The following is a 19669-nucleotide window of genomic DNA, read 5'->3' as shown; positions in this document are numbered from 1 at the left end:
GGCGATACATGCATCGCGACCTCGGGTATCTGCTGTGCCGCGATACAGATAGTGCTACACACTAAACTAAGGCGCGTCAGTTTCTAGGGTTGTCTATTTTAACGCGTCGGATGTTCCGTCACGATTTCTGCGTCTAGCGCTTCCGCGTCGCTCCCGCGATATATGTCAGACGTAAACTTATCGTGACGCCGTTAAATGGCTGTCGCGCGACAAGTACCAGGCAATAGCTTCGTCCCTCGAAGTCTCATGTAGCGTGATAGCGCTCAAAATTTCTCTCGCAAAGTTCACGCTAACTTAACCGCAATGATAACTTGTCACGACGTGACAACTTTTGCAACTTGTCACTAGATAAAGTTCTAATTTATCATTCACATCAGGTATGTTTCTCACTTTATAAAATACAAAAATTTTAAAATGTTCTATGTAAATCGCGGTATGTATGATTAATACTTTCTTAATTCACTGCTCATATATATGAAGAGGCCGAGACGATAAAATGTTCATAACTATATACGTTCAAAAACATGATGTCATAATTCATGTTGTTTCTCTCTCTTCTTCCACACTATTCCTTTATATATTGTCTTTATAAAAAACGTATTTCTGTGTTCCCAGCCTTTCCATTCCCTACATAAAGAATATAAAATATGTAAAAATGTCAAAAAGCTACTAAATTTAGTATATTTAAATCGCCTGTCGGATTAATGATTAAACGCAAGGTCTTGGAATCGTTTTCTTGTGATTTTGTCTTTAGAACAAGATATAGAATCAAATCAACTTTAATCAATATTTACGAAAACTGTCCATAGTTTATGACTCGTTAGATATACATGACATATAATTGTGAGAACGTCGAAGAATTGACACATATTCATGGGAAAGAATATCGGGCAGAGGAGAGTATATCGAATTTCTTAAGGTATCATCTTGTACAACAAACGATTCGCGATTACTGGAGCGAAAAGTCAACCTCTTCTCTGCCTTTCGACCACCTACCGAGGTCCTACATTGCTTTTACTACTTTCAGAACGATGATGTGTATAATCCGATACGGTACCAGGAGGTCGGTCGTATAACTCGTGCCACGGTACGGTAAGCACAAGGGCCAGATACAGTTCTTCTGGACTACTTGTTGTCTTGTAAAATTATCGAATTTTCTCCAGACATTATATTCGCGACAACGGCAAGCAAAGGCTTTGACGCTAGTCCTGAAGCTCGGTGGTATTGAAATTCGTTCAGGGACGTTGGCATGTCGCTGAAAAATTGTGAACACGAACTTTCATGAAAATACGATGCGCAATTAAATTCTTCTACTATTAAATGTGTCTGAAAGATTTGCTTTCGATGTATAATCTGACTTCTTATAACTTCACGGAGATAATTTTTTATTATACCCTTAAATTCACCACAAACTTGGGACAACTTTGGCAACCAAGAAATTTTTAAAATATACAAGACATTTTACAAACAACGTGATAAAAATTACCAAGCAGATTGGTAAATTTTGAAAAATTATTGAAATTTCCTGGATATATTTTAGTAAAATTAATCAAACATAAATTTTTTATATTTTAATGTAATAGATATTTATATTTTTTATTATGCTTATATAGATACATTAATCAGAATAGCTCGCATAAAATTCTTGGTGGTATATGTTGACCCACAACTACCATGATTTCGGGATAAATTTTAAGAGAAAATTCTCTCCGTGTAGTATTACAAATAAACAGAGTAAATAGAAACGTTCAAAAAATTTTCTGCACACACAAACACGTATTTCTATTCCGATAAAAACTCGGATTGAAAAATAATATCTTCTGTTGCGAAAGTTTCTGCAGCCTGTTTTCCTGTTTAAAAGTATCGTATTTTTATGAACGAAACACGCAAACACTCGAGCCGACAAATAAATGTTTTCTACGCGAAATTGTTTACGTTTCATTAATCGTATGTAACGTGCGACTGATCAAAACTACGAGTAGCTAGACCTATATAAATCACTTAAAACGTCGTAAAGAAAACCGTCGATCTCATATTTCAAACAACCTAAATATTTATAGTCTCCTTTATCATTGTATCTTTTTGCATTATAAATTTATTGCTAGCACGCACAACTAATAATTATGAAATGTTTTTAAATTAATGTATTCGATTCATTTTCGTTAATATACGCGTCGCTTTCCTTTTCATGTACTCTTATTGATGAACTTCGGTCATCGATCGAAGATCGTCAATACACGGTCCATTATCTGTCACGAAGCAAGCGAGACGCAGTCTTGTAAAAATATATCAGCATCAGTATGTGATGTTCCGATTAGCAATAATTAGCACTGATGAACTTGCGACCCAGTTGCGCTACGTTTCCTGTCGCGTTCGTCGCATCGTTATTTTCGGATCCACCGCTATCTTTACGCTTACGCCGATCTGCGTTATGTACCGCGCGTCTGAAAATTATCGTTCGCGCAGATGACGTTTCCAAATGGTAGGAGCGATACACGCCACGAACGACTTCACGTCCGAAAATAAGTGGCAAACGTAATAACGTAAAAATTTATCACGCGCTGCACATGAGGAACATCCCGACTCTGACACCGCACCGTATAGACGTGCAATTGTAAAACGTTACAGTATAATACAAACGCATTTCGATATAAACGCACGATACGAACATGTGAAACATTCCATTGAACGGAATCGAGATAATTCGCCGAAATAATTTTATCAGGAATTCGACTCGGTTGAACTATACGTAATTAATTCGTGTGCTGTGCAAACACGGTGAAATATATTTGCGTGTGCGAAAAGTACATTTAACTTAACAAACCGAAATTCGTTAAATTGTAATTACCTACCATGATTGTCAGACGGTTAACGGGATAACGATTGTACGTAATAAAAAAGAAATATCTCCGGGCGTTTCGTTTTCGAATTGTCGCGAATAAAAATGCATATTTGCACATTCGTGCTGGGTGCCAAAAATTTAACCGATCCATTTAAAATGGCTCTGCCACGGAATTCTATCGCGGTGCATGAAAATTTTATCGTGATATATATGCCCTTTATATCTTATCTGTCCGTCTCCTATCTCGGAGATGCAGAGATATGCGTTTGCGGGATGGACGGACGGTAACAGTCCCGTTTCGCGCATTAATTAACGCCACACGCGCGAGTAAACTTGCACGAGCACAATACAGCCTCTCCCCGGCATCTCTCCGCTCGCGCGCGCGAAGCTTGCAGGCGTTTACTAAACGCGTAATATACGCAACGAGCCCTTTCATCTGATCGCGCCTTGATCGTTTAAACACGTAACGTCTGCAAACCGTCCGCTCCACATCCGCGCGACGTATCGCGATCTTCTGAGATCATCCCGCAATTGCTATATACCGCGCATTGAATAATTGCGGCTTTATGCACCGAAGATAAAGTCTGCGCGATTTGACCAAGCTGATATAAGTCGCCACGCGCGCATGCGTCTTCAAATCAAATATTCCATGGGGAGTTAATATTGCGACCTTGTTTTATAAGTAATTGCGTCAACACACATTGAATTATATTCGATCAGTTATATACGATTGATAATGGTTGCATCAATTCGATCAATGTCTTTTACGAACTTTTTCTTGGCACACGTATTATTGATCATCTCTCTCTCCAGCGGACTATTCAATTAATTAAATAAAAATAGAATATTCGGAAAGCGCGAGGCTAACTTCACAGACGTTTGGCAATATATAGATTCGTTCTTTTTAGTTGAACTTTTTGCACCGTTCACCTCTCCTCTTTTTTTCTCTCCAACGAGGAAAGAAAAAGGAGAAAAGATGAACGGTGCAAGAAGTTAAGTTAAAAAGAACAAATCCATTTTCATCTAACAGACGAGATATGTTAAACGGTAGAACATCGCCGCTCTCGAAGTTTCACGGAGTGAAACAGCCACGAATCGTCCCGCGCGAAGTAATTAAGAGACGGATTAGTTACGTTGTTCCAATTCCACTCGGGTCACGTACATTCATTAATACGGTAAGCAACAACGACGGGCCGATTAAGCCGCGCGATTATTACGTCCATAATCGCCGTTCCGTAATTCGACTGCCTCCCATTTAATCGAGCAATTAATCAGCCCGCGCCGGCGGCGGCGGCGGCGGCGGATCGCGTTCCCACTGCTCCGCCGCGTCGTGTCGCGCATTCTGCAAAGAGTTAAGTACGCGGAAAAGATGTCCGGGTCATCGCCTGTGTCAGGAGCGTCGCTTTTAAATGCCCTGGCGACGCGTCGTTGCGGTAAACACCCACTTAATCCGCGCGCAATTACCATATACGCAACACTGAGTGGCGAATTGACATTTCGATGCCCTTTATACACATCACTGCGTTAACAGACGCGTTCCACCGCGCGATTTTTATTCGATCCCGACGCCAACACGCATAGAAACGCGCTGTCGCATTTCCGAGCACCGTCGCGTCGCGCCATTCATATATTTTTAACATTATACCAATAAACGGAATAATAGCAACAATCGATTATCCTCCCCGCGCGATCTTTATCTTATATATATTTATCTCATTCTCAGTATCCCGGTGCCCCTCTCGACGACGTACCGTGATACGTCGCATTGACATTCAGGAAGTTAAGTAAGTTGACGTCGACAAAAATAAACTTTAAATGAATATAAAGACAAATAACACTATATATTAAGCTATAAACAATAATTAATTAAATTGATCATGTTGAGGGGAAAAAAGGGTATAAATTCACCAACGCGACGAGACTTCACTGAAGAACCCGAAAACTCGATATCGTACCAACGGAATTCGAAAGGCCCGTTTGGATCCAGTTGCGAACAAGTACGCGGGTTAGAACCAACTTCGTCGCGAATCCGAGGTGAACTGTCGTTCTCGCCGACAGGCCGTTTGGCGCAAGATTGGCCGGTAATATCTGCGACTTTGTGGCCGGGAAAGAAGCCTTGTCTATTTTAACGGGTCAGAGAGAGGGAAAGAGAGGAAGAGAGAGAGGAACGGACGAGTAAAAGACGTATGAGGGAGGGAGTGACGGTGCGGTGAGAGGGTTAACGGAGGAGGGACAAAAGACCTCGTGCACAGAGAGGCCGGCGGCTCTTACGCGTTCCGCTCTTTATTTCGAGATACGAGACCGAAAGCCGACGGACGGGACAACGAAGACACAATTTATTTACGGACCTTCGCAACCCAGTGACGACGTCTCTCGAACCGATGCTTTTTCACTATCGGGAATTAATTCGTGAACGCTCAACGGGGGGAGGATTGACGAAAATTCTTGACGCGACCGAGGACGTTCTATTCGGACCATTTCACTCGGTTCTTCGCACATAAATCGCTTCTTCTTTTTTTTCCCCCCCGAAAATTGTGACGTACTCGAAATAGCAATTGTCAGTATCGTACTTGAGATCGAACCGGCTTTTCACTATCGGGAATTAATCCGTGAACGCTCAACGGAGGATTGACGAAAATCCTTGATGAACGAGGACGTTCTATTCAGACCATTCCATTTTTCGAACATAAATTGTTTTCTCTTTTGCTTCGAAAATTATTGAATTGAATATACACATCAAAATAGGTTTAATTGTACATTGCGTATCGTACTTGAGATTTTCGAACGAACCAAGCATATTAAATAACTTGTCTGAAAGCGCTGTATCCCTACATCGTGTTTTTCCTTAAAAACAAAGGCTTGTTAGTGATGTTTTGTTGCATAATCTTTGCAAAGATCTTGCGCGAGACTGATGTTATTGCCATCGCTACTTGCATTGTATTAGTATGTGAGAAGAAGTATCGCTCATGCTGATGTTAAGACTAGTATTGTCATCGCCATTGCACGCTGAATTGGCTCGCATGGGAAAACGACAGTGAACGTCCGCGCCTCGCAGCCTCGATGGATCCCGAGATATCCAAGTGCGCCGCGCGTGCACGAAAGTAACCCAAAATATACATGCACTTTCGATATTTTATTATGATATATTTATATTATTCTTGATTAAAATCAATTCATTATCTTTATTTAAGTAACAGGATATTGATGATAAAACAAGCGCCAATGAGAGCTAATCAATTGCAACTCGAGACGTTGCACAAATTTGATATAACGAGGTACTGATTTATTATAAACATTTTAAACTAAATATATGTATATTAGTATTTTGGATACCCATTTTGGATCGAATCTGATCTGTATTGTTTGTTTTATGCCGCATGCAGAATACATTTTACATTTAAAACATATAAATAAAACGGAAAAGATAATCTAGAAAGATAAATACAAATATATTTTTACGGGCCAACAACACGCACTTCAAGTTTCGATCTTTCCCTTTGCGTAATTGTTTCAAAATCGCGGCAAGAATGAAATCGAGGCGGAAAATCGTAGGCGTTTGTAGTTCCGATTGTAAGCAGGATCAACGGTAATATGCGCGTGAACTAGTTTTAACACGTGAGTGCATTTTTTCTCCTCTTCTTTTCCTTTTCTTGTGTTTTGCGCGGTCGCGGCGTTAACGCGAAAACGATTGCATATTAATGAATCGTTGAGTTAACGTTACCGCGATGTGCATCGTCAGCGTTTGGCGTTGCGAATGCGTGTTTCTGGCACGGGCTCTGCATCATCAGCCTGGTCGACGCGAGGTTTGTAACAACTCGGCCGCGTATTTGCATAGATAAGGTAAACGGCCCAGTTACAGGCACTGTCCTAGTTTCCGGCACCGACGGTACATTTATATTTGTAATAAATAAAGTTTTCGTCAAATATTAAAAAAATTACAAGCAAATTAAAGAGCGTTTTTTACTGTTGATTATTGCATAAACACTTTTTTTTTTAATTTTTCATACTTAAATTACCGACAGTGAATGGGGCGACTCGCGCGTTTCAGTGGCTCCCGAAGGGCATTCCTAGGTGACACACCTTAGTGGTAGCGAACGTCAAACTGCTGATTTTTAGTATTATGTAAGTGTTAAAACGTCATAATGGTTATATGAACATGTTCAGCACGAATCACATTATCGATTAGATAAGTAATAGTTTATCTGTATGTTAGTTTTTCCCTTAAATTCCCGATGCCAAGAAGTGCGTCACGTAATGAAGGTTATGTTTCACTTTTTGGCACAGAGTTTGTAATATGTTGCATCATCAATTTTGCTTTATTATTCTAAAAATTGAGGTAGATTTATTTATACTTGTAACTCGAAAATTTATAATAAAAAACATTTTTTATGAAAAAAATAATTCTAAGGAATTTTTATGTTTGTTTGAAATTTATTAATTATTCAACACATTTTGACACTTTTTACGCTACAGATAAAGTTTGTTTTCTGTGTTTTATTTTCACCTATCTTATTTTTTGTATTTTAAAGTAATATATAAAAAATCTGTTGTAACAGAGTTAAGCACAGATAGAGAAAAAAGTGATGGAGACTTTGGACTCTTCGAAGGTAGCTAATTTTATCTCATACATCTTATATTATATGTAGTTTTTGCATAGAGGTTGGCAAAATATAATACCTTCCAGAGAGCTAATTAGTAATTAAACATTGATTATTACAGCTAAAATTATACGCAGGACAATTTAAGTAACTGTGACGTCTCGAAGTGCCGAAAATTGGGCCCGTTGGTGCCATAAAGTGCGGCAGAGCACTTCGATAGTGCCAAAAACGCCGGCAGTAACGAGCATTATAAAAATAATTATTTATTTATTAGAACTGAATGATTTAACTAAAAATATAGGTGAATCTTACTCAGAAAGCTTTAATGCACGTGTTAAAATAGTTTGTTTGGGGTTTAACAATATATCGCGTTCGTAAATAATAGAAAATCAGGGCCGCTGCTATAAAGGTGCCTATAACTGGGCCGTTTACCTTATTGGCAGATCGGACTGTCGGAGGAACGGAAGGCTGACTGCGCGTGATTGCGGTTCCTAAACGACTCGCGCGGACAGATCGAATCCAATAAAGGCGCTAAATCACGTGTGTGCCGTAGAAATATTGCGAAGCATAAGTAGACGTTCGCGGAATGAAATCGAAATATTGCGAGGCGACCGCGTTCGTCTTGCCGCTGTTCGTCTCTGTACCGCAATAGAGAATGTTTCCTTTCTGTTTACATATAACTGTTGTACAGCTTGTGCTAATTAGCGGTGTTTTTCGCAATCGAATTGCATATCGAATTGCGAGTAATCACATTTAAAATACGTTCTTCGATTTTTCCAGAGAAAGGAACGGTTAAATATGTTAAAAAAAAAAAAGAAAGTGCAAAGATAGCATATAGAGATCGCGAAAGTCTTTTATAGACCGAGAAGCGATTAACATATATGCATATATTATTTAATTAGCATCTATCTTATGGAAATCTCGATTTTATGACTACTTGTCCGTCATAATTTTGAAATCGCTTCCTGGAGATCTTGACGGGATTTTAATCGTGAAACTCAAGTGCTCTAAAAGAAATTTCCTTTTCGAAATCGAACATATTTTATGAAAAGCTATAAAATATATCATCACGTCGCACTTTGCATGCGAATTAGCGCATCGATAATTTTTAAGTGCAATCTATCAGTGGTACGCAAGGAAGCGGAAGATCGAACGTACATTTCCGTTAATCTTCAAACGTTTCTCGTACTCTTTTGATATCGCGTCGGTACTAATAAAAATTTATAGAGCGCAATAATTGCGGTAATAGAGGTTTATCGAGGAAAGCATGTTCTACCGCATACCACACTAATTGCAATTCTGCTACCATTCTAATGTTTAGAAATGTTTTTTACATCATATGGATTTCATGTATTACCTATCTCTCATATATCTCGCAGTAACGATTCAACTATTTACAAATCTCCGTATTAAAATAAGAATATACAGCAACAATCATTAATCAGTCAGTATATAAACACTTGCAGGGGGAATTATTCTCAAGCCAATTCTTCGTTGTACATAATTATTTCATCGTATACAAGTTAATATTTATTTCTGGTTAAAAACGTTTGTAAATGTTTTGTCCCCAGTAAATCCCTTTTGTTAAGCAATGTCGATTTTCTGCAAATACTCTCATAAATTATTCGGAGACGGTATTCATTACCGCACACTCGCAATATCTTCTTATACATACAATTAACCATTAATTATGTACGCTTCGAAATCATTATGCTTATGTCTTACGAACAATTATAGAGATACGCGAGTCGCACGTTACCGTTTTCATGACACACGTATATATAGAAAAGGTTCGTCGTTCTCGCGTTTATATATAAACGATTCGTTATCCGGCGGGACAAGACTATCTTTCGTCTAGAGAAACGCGAATTTATACCTTAAAACGCACGAATTTCGAGAATTTTTACTTTGCGAGCACGCGAAGGCTTTTAGCGACGATTATTATTAGCAGCGGAAGCTTTCCGCAGTCGCAGTAACGATATGGGAGGAGTCTATATACGGATTAGGCAGCGGCACGGCTAAAGCAACCGCGTACAAAGGCCATAATGGAATAATAGTGACGAAACAGAGACGAAAGATCCGACGAGATGAAATGGATCCGACGGGATCCCGATCTCGCGCTTCCACCTTCCGTTCCGCTGTATCACTTCGCCCTCTCCGCGCGCCACTCCCGCGTAAGATTACTCGAGTGTCGGGACGAGGTATTGTCGACGGCATTCATCGCGGCAGCATCGTCATACGTTTGCCGCGCAACATGGTGCACTTGCCACTGTAGAATTATTTCAATGCGACTATCTAACCCTCTCCTAGAGTTGGAAATTTAATGAGTCCGCCATTCAGACGAGACTACTACGTCGCGGCTATGCGGCAGATTTACTATTGATTCCGCTCGTGGCACCGGCCAATAAAATCACAATGTAATATGGTATATTCCTGTTTCAAAGAGACAGAGAGAGAGAGAGAGAGAGAGAGAGAGAAAAGAAATTAACGTCCAAACGAGATTTCAGGCGAAATACACTCGACAATCGTTACGGTCGCAACCGATGAAAAATATCGGAGATTTTTTTCTATCAAGCGTTATTTCTGGATATAATGAAATTTACTCTGTATTTTTAAAATCGATTAAAACTTGGAAAACCTCGAATATACGAACAATGCTTCCGCGTTGCGCTCGGGGCGATTAAACGCGAAGTAATTCATTTAGAAGGGGAAATGTAGAGGATAATTAACGAGAAAAAAAAAGCAACGTCCGAACCCCGACAAACGCGTTACCAATTGCGCGGCGGCCAACAGATCAACTCGAATTAAACGCAATTACGTGAAGCAGATGATGTATAGGGTTAATTGTCCTTAGTTTTACCCGGCAAATTGATCGAACCCACCCTTTTACTTAAGTACCTCTGTCCGTCGCACATCAGCTTTTCAAGGTCGAAACGTATCAGCTCCGATAAAGCTACACCTGTTACACCTGTGTGCATTATCAAAATCTAATCGTCCGACAGATCCAACGTTTTATCCGCTTCTAATAGAAATTCGTGATTTCGTATGCGACACGCGAACTTGCGCGCGCGATATGGAGAGAAAAATGGATGTTTTTTTCCAATATTTTCCCTTCGGCGTTACATATATACGGATAGTATAACGGAGATGCAACGAGAAATTTTAAAGACACATGGAATGAAATATCTCGCAAGCTCTCTGAAATATCGACATTATTGACAACGCGGAATCTGAAATAGCAGTAGAACGCGCAATTTTTACAATAGCACGTTCACTCTGCGTACATCAGATGTAATACGGAGAGCTTAAACTTTATATACGTATATCGATATATTGCACATTCAAAGTATTGAAATATCTAGCTGCTGTAAAAATACAAATTATATATTTTCTTCTCTGGAAAATTATTCTACTGAAAGAATCAAGTCACATTTAATTGCTACCTGACATTACCTAAAATGTAATTAACCCATTAGCTGCTGTAAAATCTTTAATTGTGCACCTGTTACGTTTTACATCATTATAAATTAATTATTAATCATTTGTCTATATCACTAATTAAAAATAAAATACCAAATCGTGACAATAATTCACGATTTCTATCTTACTTTCTCGTACGATGTCTGAATGACCGTAATTTATTTTTAATCTCGGAGAATCTAAAACTTTGTGTTATAAATAGCAAAAAATCACGATTTTGAAAAACGGCAGGGTACAGGACCTATATGTGAGACCAAAGGAACGCTTCGTGCCAAGGGGCGGGAAACGACAACAAAACGAGAAATATGCACAGAGAGGGGCGTGTTCGGGGTTCACTCGAGGAAGAGGGGGCCGTCAACGAGGACGTAGGGAGAAAGGACTCGTAATCGCCACGAAAAATACGGTCGGTCTCGGTCAGGCCAGGGGCAGGGTGGGTGGGATAGGTCTTTGTGTTCGGTAGGGGCGAATTGTGGGACGGAAGGCTCGCGACACGGCCGCAGCTGTTCGAATCCGGGGTCTGTCCGGAGTAGTCTGGGACGCGTGCAAAGTTTATTGACACACTCCACTCTGGCTCGCCGCTATTACAGCCAATACGATTCCGCGCTGGAAATGCTCCACGAGAAAAAGAGGAAACGGCCTTGAAGCTAAAGTTCAGTCAGAGACGCGCATTTAATCGGTGTTCAACCTTCCCTCTCCCAATCTGTTATCTTATTTTAATTCTTCTTCGAGCTATTTCTGGATCACGTGAGGTCATATGTGACATATCGCGTTTGTCGAATTATTATACAATTTAGTACGCAATAAAATCATGTACCGAACTGTTACAATAACTAACCTGATACATAAAAATAAATAAATTTAGTTGCTCGTTACGAGTTTCTCGAATACAGGGAGAGAATTATGTCGCGTCTCGCGCTTCTACATTTTGATATCTCTTAAGATATCGCGGCTCTTTCCGCGACGTTCCAACTCGCTTTTCGCGCGCTCGTATAGCCTCGCAAATAAAGGGCGGCGTGCCTATGCCAGCTTGCGAAAACAGCTGGATCGCGCCCCTCGGAGAAACAGAGCGTTCTTTACAAAAGCGAGACCTACTTGCTTGCGTAAATATCTCTCAAAGTATCACATTCAAAATCAAATCCCGGTGAATTTAATTGCGCTTCTCAAAGAAGGTCGCTCGTTCACGACGTTCGTCGACGAGCAATCTATTCGATCGGGCCGGAAAAAATTCACCTTACAATTGGACCTAACTCTGGCTAAATCTATTTCTAACTAAATATCATTTCTTCGTCTTCGTTTTATCGTAGAAACCCATCGTTGCTCGTCGAATTGTTCCCTCGGAGAAGATCGATCCCCAAGCTATCAGGTATATAACTCCGGCTAACTAAATATCGTCCGTTTCCTCGTCTTTCTATCACGGAAAACAATATCGAATTGTTTGCTCAAGCTGGATCGACCCAAAAGCTATCGGTACACTCGACTGCGGCTGGAGCGGCTATATGACTAATCGGGAAGGAACACGAAATCATGAGGCGCAAATTAGAACCATGAACCATCAGGGCGAGCCAAGATTATCGACCTTGTTCTTCATCCCGAGGAGATAGAGGATTTCTCGTGAGAAAGCAGATCGTGCCTTTTCTTCTTTTTCTTCGACGCGTCTGTCAGTCATTATCGCAAACATGTCGACGGACATCCTGGGACGTTCCAGGTCCTCGGGGGGGAGAAAAAAAAAATCAGACGCGTGCACGACGGACATGCGGTACACATAATATGCCATGCTTTTGACATTTCGCATCCGGTAGCGTCGTCGGGTTAACGCCACCGATTACTACATTGCACGCTTTTGATAAGTCGGCCGAGTTCCGAGATACCGGCGCGGGCGGCGCGGCGCCTCGAGATAAGCGAGCTCGACGCGTCAAGTGGTGCGCGTACACGGTCGTAGGACGCGCGCGACGTCCGTTTTTTCTCCAGGAAGGAGTCCCGGAGTCTCTCTCTCTCTCTCTCTCTCTCTCTCTCTCTCTCTCTCTCGCGCGCGTTCCTCTTCGCTCTCTCTTTCTCGCGCGCGCGCGCTCGTTCCCTCTCGCTCGCTCGCCCGTCAGTCCATCGTCAACGGGTATAGCGCGGGTTATCTTACCTGCGTGCTTCTCCGTCTTCGGCGTGGAGGCCATCGTTACCCGGTACGTCGCTCGCCGGTGACGTCGATCTCACTATCTCACCACTTCCGCGCACCGCCGCATCGCGTACCACGCACTGGAGGCTGCCGCGGCGTTTTCGGTCTGTTGTAAACCCGACGCGCATCGCTACATCTTCGTTTGTCGGCCATTTTTCGGGCAGGTCGAGCGCGCGCGCGACCCGCCATCGGGCGGCGGGGAGGCGAAACCGGGGGCGGGCCGCTACGCGATGGCGGACGCGGACGCGCTGTCAATCGCGTGACATTTCACTCCCTGTGTTATTGCTCCGTAACGTGGACGCCGCGCCGGTACGGGGACGGTCGACGGCGGACGGACACGGGTGCCGCGTGCGAGCGAAGCGCGAGAACGAGACGCAACGCGTGTCGCGTTGCTCAACGTCGCACCGTGCGCGACGGAACGTCGCCCCGGAGCTCGCGCTACACGGAGAGTACGGAGTGAACACAGCCACCGACGGCACCGACCGCGCGCGCGCGCCGGTACGGCGCCGCGCAAAAGTCACGGGCGGTAGTACAGTCCGCGTGACGAGTCGCGTCAACGGCTTACAGTCCCCCGCAAAAGTTTTGCCTCGCTCCGGAGATCGTCGGGATTCGCGCGTCTCCTGGAATATTTCGATTATTTCGAACTTATGCGCGCGTCGCATATTCTTTCTCGTTTCCCCGCACAAACGATTATACGTATATATAGATATCTTTGAGGATCATATTTAATTTTTTGAAAGAAAAACAAACGAAATAAGAATTCGATCGTATGCACTTCGAAACAATCCGAGAGCGCGATTCTTACCCGAATTTAAAAAAAAAAGAAACAGTTGCCAAGCGCTCCACTTTGAAAACGGCACTCGATATATACGATATACGTTACGACAAAAATTAATTTGTTCACCACGCTCGTTGATAGGGGAAAGGCCCGCACAGTTGTCGCCCGCGAGGATATCGAGACCCTGAGGCGATCGACATGGGCAACTCCGCCGCGAAGAGGCACTACGAGACCGCGGAGAAGACCGCCACCCTGAAGTTGTCGCAGTGCAAGCTGGAAAAGTTCTCGCGGCAGCTTCGCGACTTGGCGCCGACGCTGCGCACCCTCGACCTGTCCGAGAACAGCTTCGCGACGCTGCCGAACGAGATCGGCGACTTCGCGCAGCTGAAACAGCTCAACTTCAGCCACAACCGGCTGACCGCCCTGCCCGGCACCCTGGGCGCGCTCGAGAAGCTCGAGGGCCTGAACTGCGCCGCGAATCAGATCAGATCGATCCCGTCGTCCCTGGCGAATCTGAGCCGCCTGAAGCAGGTCAATTTGTCCGACAATCAGATCTCCGACTTCCCGCTCATGTTCTGCGGCCTCGGGCACCTGGACGTCCTAGATTTGTCCAAGAATCGGCTCACCATCGTGCCGGACGCCGCCGCCGGCCTTCACGTGATCGAGCTTAATCTCAATCAGAACCAAATCGCCACCATCTCCGAGAAGCTGGCGGATTGCCCGCGACTGAAGACCCTGCGATTGGAGGAGAACTGCCTACAGCTGAGCTCGATACCCCTCAGACTCCTCAAGGATTCCAAGGTTTCGATGTTAGCGCTCGAAGGTAATCTCTTCGAGATGAAGCGGTTCGCGGACCTGGAGGGTTACGACACCTACGTGGAACGCTACACGGCGGTCAAGAAGAAGATGTTCTGAAGAATCGTTTTTTTTTTTTTTTTTTTACTGGGAAAGAATAATGTTTGTATTATATGTATGAAATTGTTTGATGAGTCTGTACATTGAGATTATTACCAAACGTGACTGATATGGACAGCATCCGAGAGAAAAAAGATTTAATTATCTGGCATTTTTGTGTCGTTTGACACGTAAGAGGAAACAGACATACGCGGATACTTAAAAGATTGAGAATATATTAAAATTTATAAAAGATTTACAAGATTCTACAATTTGGAAATGTTAAATTAAATTTTTTTGCAAGGTAAATTGTTATAATAGCAATCCGAGTCCAGACTGTTTATATCTATACGATTTATAAATAATCGTGAGAGTCAGAAATACACGTCGATAAACGTTAATGACCGAAGTATTAAATCGCTGATATTCGATTATTGAAATTCACACACACACACAAGGGCATAATATATTTAAATATATATATATATATATATATATATATATATATATATATATATATATACAGGGTGCCCCACAATTGTTGGTACTTTTTTCATATTTAGATAGAGCGAGCCAAACTGAGTCGAAAAGTCATGTACTATTTTGCAATTTTCGCAATAGTTGACGAGTTATTAATGATTAAAAATCGACGTATTAGCCCGCCCTCCGCCAAATCCAAGCGCGCGGCGAGATGCGGCCGCCCCGCGGTCGGCGCGCGGGCAGTTGTTTACTACAAGCGGCGCGTAACGCCGGGCCCCTGTCCTATAAGCGATGATAGTTTCTCGCCTTTTTTAAATAGAAATAAAATTTTCTAACAACATAGAAAATTTTTTTGTGCGTACGTATGTACATATGTGTGCACATGCATACACCAGGAAAATATCAATTCTACTGCTTAAAAAAGCGATTACTCAATTTACCTTTTTTTTTAGTAAGTAACGGTTGTCTTTAAGCAAGAATATTTTCTTGATAATAGTCTTAAAATGTACAAATTTTAGAAAGAGTCTTTATTATGTACTCGAAAGAAGAATTTATACTCCTTCAAAGAACATAATAAAATTTTATCAAAGAAAAGTCAAAATAATAAATAAAATAATATGAGGACCCTCGAGATTAAAATAGGAGAAGGCTATGAGGGTCAGACGCAGATCACAATGCGTAATATCAGAAATAAGTGATTTATTCGTCGTTTTGATACATTACATCGATCCGTACGTTTCGGCTCAGTTTTGAGCCATCTAGGCTTCAGCGGTATAATAGTTACAGAAATTAAGTTACACGTTCTCCGTATACCGTATGGTGAGTTTACTGATTCAAAGTATTAGAAACATAGACCAATTGACCCATATCTGTAAATTTGTTCAATTAATGTTGAGATATTAAAAAGATCCCTTAGGAAACTCACTATTTGGTCTAAAAAACGTGGAATACAGAGCCATGTATACATAATGAATACTCTCTGGCTGAGAAGACTTGACGATCTTTATCGACACGACACATGCACAGCAATGATATGAAAGGTCTTGCAAGAAGAGGCATGTCGTAGGTCAACACACCGGCGAGGATTATAACAAAGCACGATTTGACACCGTCTCAAAATGACACGGTTTTCTTGCATCATGCATATGTCACGGTTTTGAGCAAATTGTAATCCATGCTCATGAACTTTGGTCGTTGGCAAATCGGCGTTTTACTATTGGTACATGCAATATTGTGACAGTGTCAAATCGTGCTTTGTTATAATCCTCGCCGGTGTGTTGACCTACGACATGCCTCTTCTTGCAAGACCTTCCATATTATTGTGTGTCGTGTCGACAAGATCGTCAAGTCTTCTCGCAGAGAGTAGATATTCATTATGTACGCATGGCTCTGTATTCCATGTTTTTCAGACCGAATGGTGAGTTTCCTAAAAGATCTTTTTAATATCTCAACATTAATTAAACAAATTTACAGATATGGATCAATTGGTCTATGTTTCTGATACTTTGAATCAGTAAACTCACCATACGGTACGGAGAACGTGTAACTTAACTTCTGTAACTACTGCTGAAGATGGCTCAAAGCTGATCATTCCAGTACTAAGAAAACCAATTACTCCATTTCCCTTCTTTTAACGGTCATCTTCGCAAAGAATATTTTATTTTTATAATAATCTTAAAATACACTCATCACTCTCTTTACTTAAAACAAATAATATTCTAAATTCTAATTGTTTAACTATTCAATTAAAAATATAAAATTAAAACAAAAATTTGATTTGCTTATTATTTTGACTTTTCTTTGATAAAATGGTATAATGTTTTTTGAAGGAGTATAAATTCTTTTTTCCAGTACATGATAAAGACTTTCTCTAAAATTTGTGATGAATACATTTTAAGATTATTATCAAGAAAATATTCTTTCTTAAAGAACCCCGTTACTTACCAAAAGAAAAAAAGTAATTCCAGAATTACGATTGTGTGTACATAATAGAAATTCAAGTATTAAAATTGCGTACATAAGTAAAATTCGGGAATTACAATTATGTACATACTTTTAATTCCCGAAAATTGTTTATGTCATAACGTAAAATAAATTCAGAATTAATATTTTTTCTAGACATAATTGTAATTCTGCATTTTCAATTATAGCTTAATAATAATTCGATAAATTATAAGTATGTCTAGACATAATAATAATTTCTTTTCTTTAAGTATCGATTTAATTTGATAGAATTTTTATGATGATATTAAATAGTAAAATTGCGTGCCGTATACGCACACGTAAAAAAATATCATTCTAGTGCTAAGAAAACCAATGACTCAGTTTTCTCTTCTTTTAAGTAACGATGATCTTTACAAAAAATGTTTTCTTGATAATATTACTTAAAATAAATAATATTCTACATTCTAATTATTCAATTCTTCAGTTAAGAATACAAAATTAAAACAAAAATTCAATTTGCTAATTATTTTGATAGGAGAAGTCAAGGCTATGAGGGTCAGACGCAGATCACAGTGCGTAATATCAGAAATAACTGATTTATTCGTCGTTTTGATACATTACATCGATCCGTACGTTTCGGCTCAGCTTTGAGCCATCTTCAGCAGTAGTTACAGAAGTTTAATTACACGTTCTCCGTACCGTATGGTGAGTTTACTTCAAAGTATCAGAAACATAGACCAATTGATCCATATCTGTAAATTTGTTTAAAATTAATGTTGAGATATTAAAAAAAGATCCCTTAGGAAACTCACCATTCGGTCTGAAAAACGTGGAATACAGAGCCATGCGTACATAATGAATATCTACTCTCTGCGAGAAGACTTGACGATCTTTATTGACACGACACATGCACAGCAATGATATGAAAGGTCTTGCAAGAAGAGGCATGTCGTAGGTCAACACACCGGCGAGGATTATAACAAAGCACGATTTGACACCGTCACAATATTGCATGTACCAATAGTAAAACCCCGATTTGCCAACGACCAAAGTTCATGAGCATGGATTACAATTTGCTCAAAACCGTGACATATGCATGATGCAAAAAATCCGTGTCATTTTGAGACGGTGTCAAATCGTGCTTTGTTATAATCCTCGCCGGTGTGTTGACCTACGACATGCCTCTTCTTGCAAGACCTTTCATATCATTGCTGTGCATGTGTCGTGTCGATAAAGATCGTCAAATTTTCTCGCAGAGAGTATTCATTATGTATACATGGCTCTGTATTCCACGTTTTTCAGACCGAATGGTGAGTTTCCTAAGGGATCTTTTTAATATCTCAACATTAATTGAACAAATTTACAGATATGGATCAATTGGTCTATGTTTCTGATACTTTGAATCAGTAAACTCACCATACGGTACGGAGAACGTGTAACTTAATTTTTGTAACTACCGTTGAAGATGGCTCAAAACTGAGCCGAAACGTACGGATCGATGTAATGTATCAAAACGACGAATAAATCACTTATTTCTGATATTACGCACTGTGATCTGCGTCTGACCCTCATAGCCTTCTCCTATTTTAATCTCGAGGGTCCTCATATTATTTTATTTATTATTTTGACTTTTCTTTGATAAAATTTTATTATGTTCTTTGAAGGAGTATAAATTCTTCTTTCGAGTACATAATAAAGACTCTTTCTAAAATTTGTACATTTTAAGACTAATATCAAGAAAATATTCTTGCTTAAAGACAACCGTTACTTACTAAAAAAAAAAGGTAAATTGAGTAATCGCTTTTTTAAGCAGTAGAATTGATATTTTCCTGGTGTATGCATGTGCACACATATGTACATACGTACGCACAAAAAAATTTTCTATGTTGTTAGAAAATTTTATTTCTATTTAAAAAAGATGAGAAACTATATCATCGCTTAGGACAGGGGCCCGGCGTTACGCGCCGTTCGTGCGTAATCATCGCCGCTTGTAGTAAACAACTGCCCGCGCGCCGACCGCGGGGCGGCCGCATCTCGCCGCGCGCTTGGATTTGGCGGTGGGCGGGCTAATACGTCGATTTTTAATCATTAATAACTCGTCAACTATTGCGAAAATTGTAAAATGGTACATGACTTTTCGACTCAGTTTGGCTCGCTCTATCTAAATATGAAAAAAGTACCAACAATTGTGGGGCACCCTGTATATATATATATATATATATAAAATTGTTCTATATTGTTTTTTATTGAGATGTTATTTTGTTGTTTGGCATAAGTCTGAATATCTACACGCACGAATGTACACGCTTTAAAAGTTTAAAATATATATTCTGATGTTTCATTCCTATCTTATAAGTGCTTATTTATCAGAGTGGTCAGATCACGGAACGATGCTATCTATGGCGTCCGATATAAATATTGAGCTTTGTACGCTTATTTCAAAATATTTTTCATTTCAAATAAAGATTCTGTTGTTTCTAAAATTA

The 19669-nt window shown here is 40.5% G+C and overlaps 2 protein-coding genes across 14 annotated transcripts in view; one reads left to right on the top strand and one right to left on the bottom strand.

Annotated features, from left to right (window-relative positions):
• The window catches only part of C3g (C3G guanyl-nucleotide exchange factor), a 75567-nt gene extending 61787 nt beyond the window's left edge, over window positions 1-13780 (bottom strand). For 5 of the 13 annotated variants that reach the window (XM_077411705.1, XM_077411712.1, XM_077411714.1 and 2 more), the window contains exon 1: window positions 4755-4902. Coding sequence is in view for 1 of the 13 variants with exons in the window: in XM_077411715.1 (XP_077267841.1) it covers window positions 13052-13085 (34 nt within the window). In the remaining 12 variants the exon portion in view is untranslated. Of the gene's footprint in view, window positions 1-4750; window positions 4903-13051 lie in introns of those variants that run through there. The other 8 variants (XM_077411711.1, XM_077411710.1, XM_077411709.1 and 5 more) reach the window with 5 other exon arrangements.
• Window positions 12955-16911, top strand: LOC143900413 (leucine-rich repeat-containing protein 57). Its single transcript, XM_077411729.1, has 2 exons — window positions 12955-13094; window positions 14007-16911. The coding sequence occupies exon 2, from the start codon at window positions 14064-14066 to the stop codon at window positions 14778-14780; it is 717 nt and encodes a 238-aa protein (XP_077267855.1). The 5' UTR covers window positions 12955-13094; window positions 14007-14063; the 3' UTR covers window positions 14781-16911.
• Window positions 16912-19669: the final 2758 nt, after the last annotated feature.

This window comes from Temnothorax americanus, unplaced genomic scaffold (genome assembly GCF_048541705.1).
Source record: "Temnothorax americanus isolate GAGA-0224 unplaced genomic scaffold, ASM4854170v1 Scaffold3, whole genome shotgun sequence".
NCBI lineage: Eukaryota > Metazoa > Arthropoda > Insecta > Hymenoptera > Formicidae > Temnothorax > Temnothorax americanus.
The sequence above is the reverse complement of the archived record's forward strand: the minus strand, read 5'-3'. Positions and strand labels throughout refer to the sequence as shown.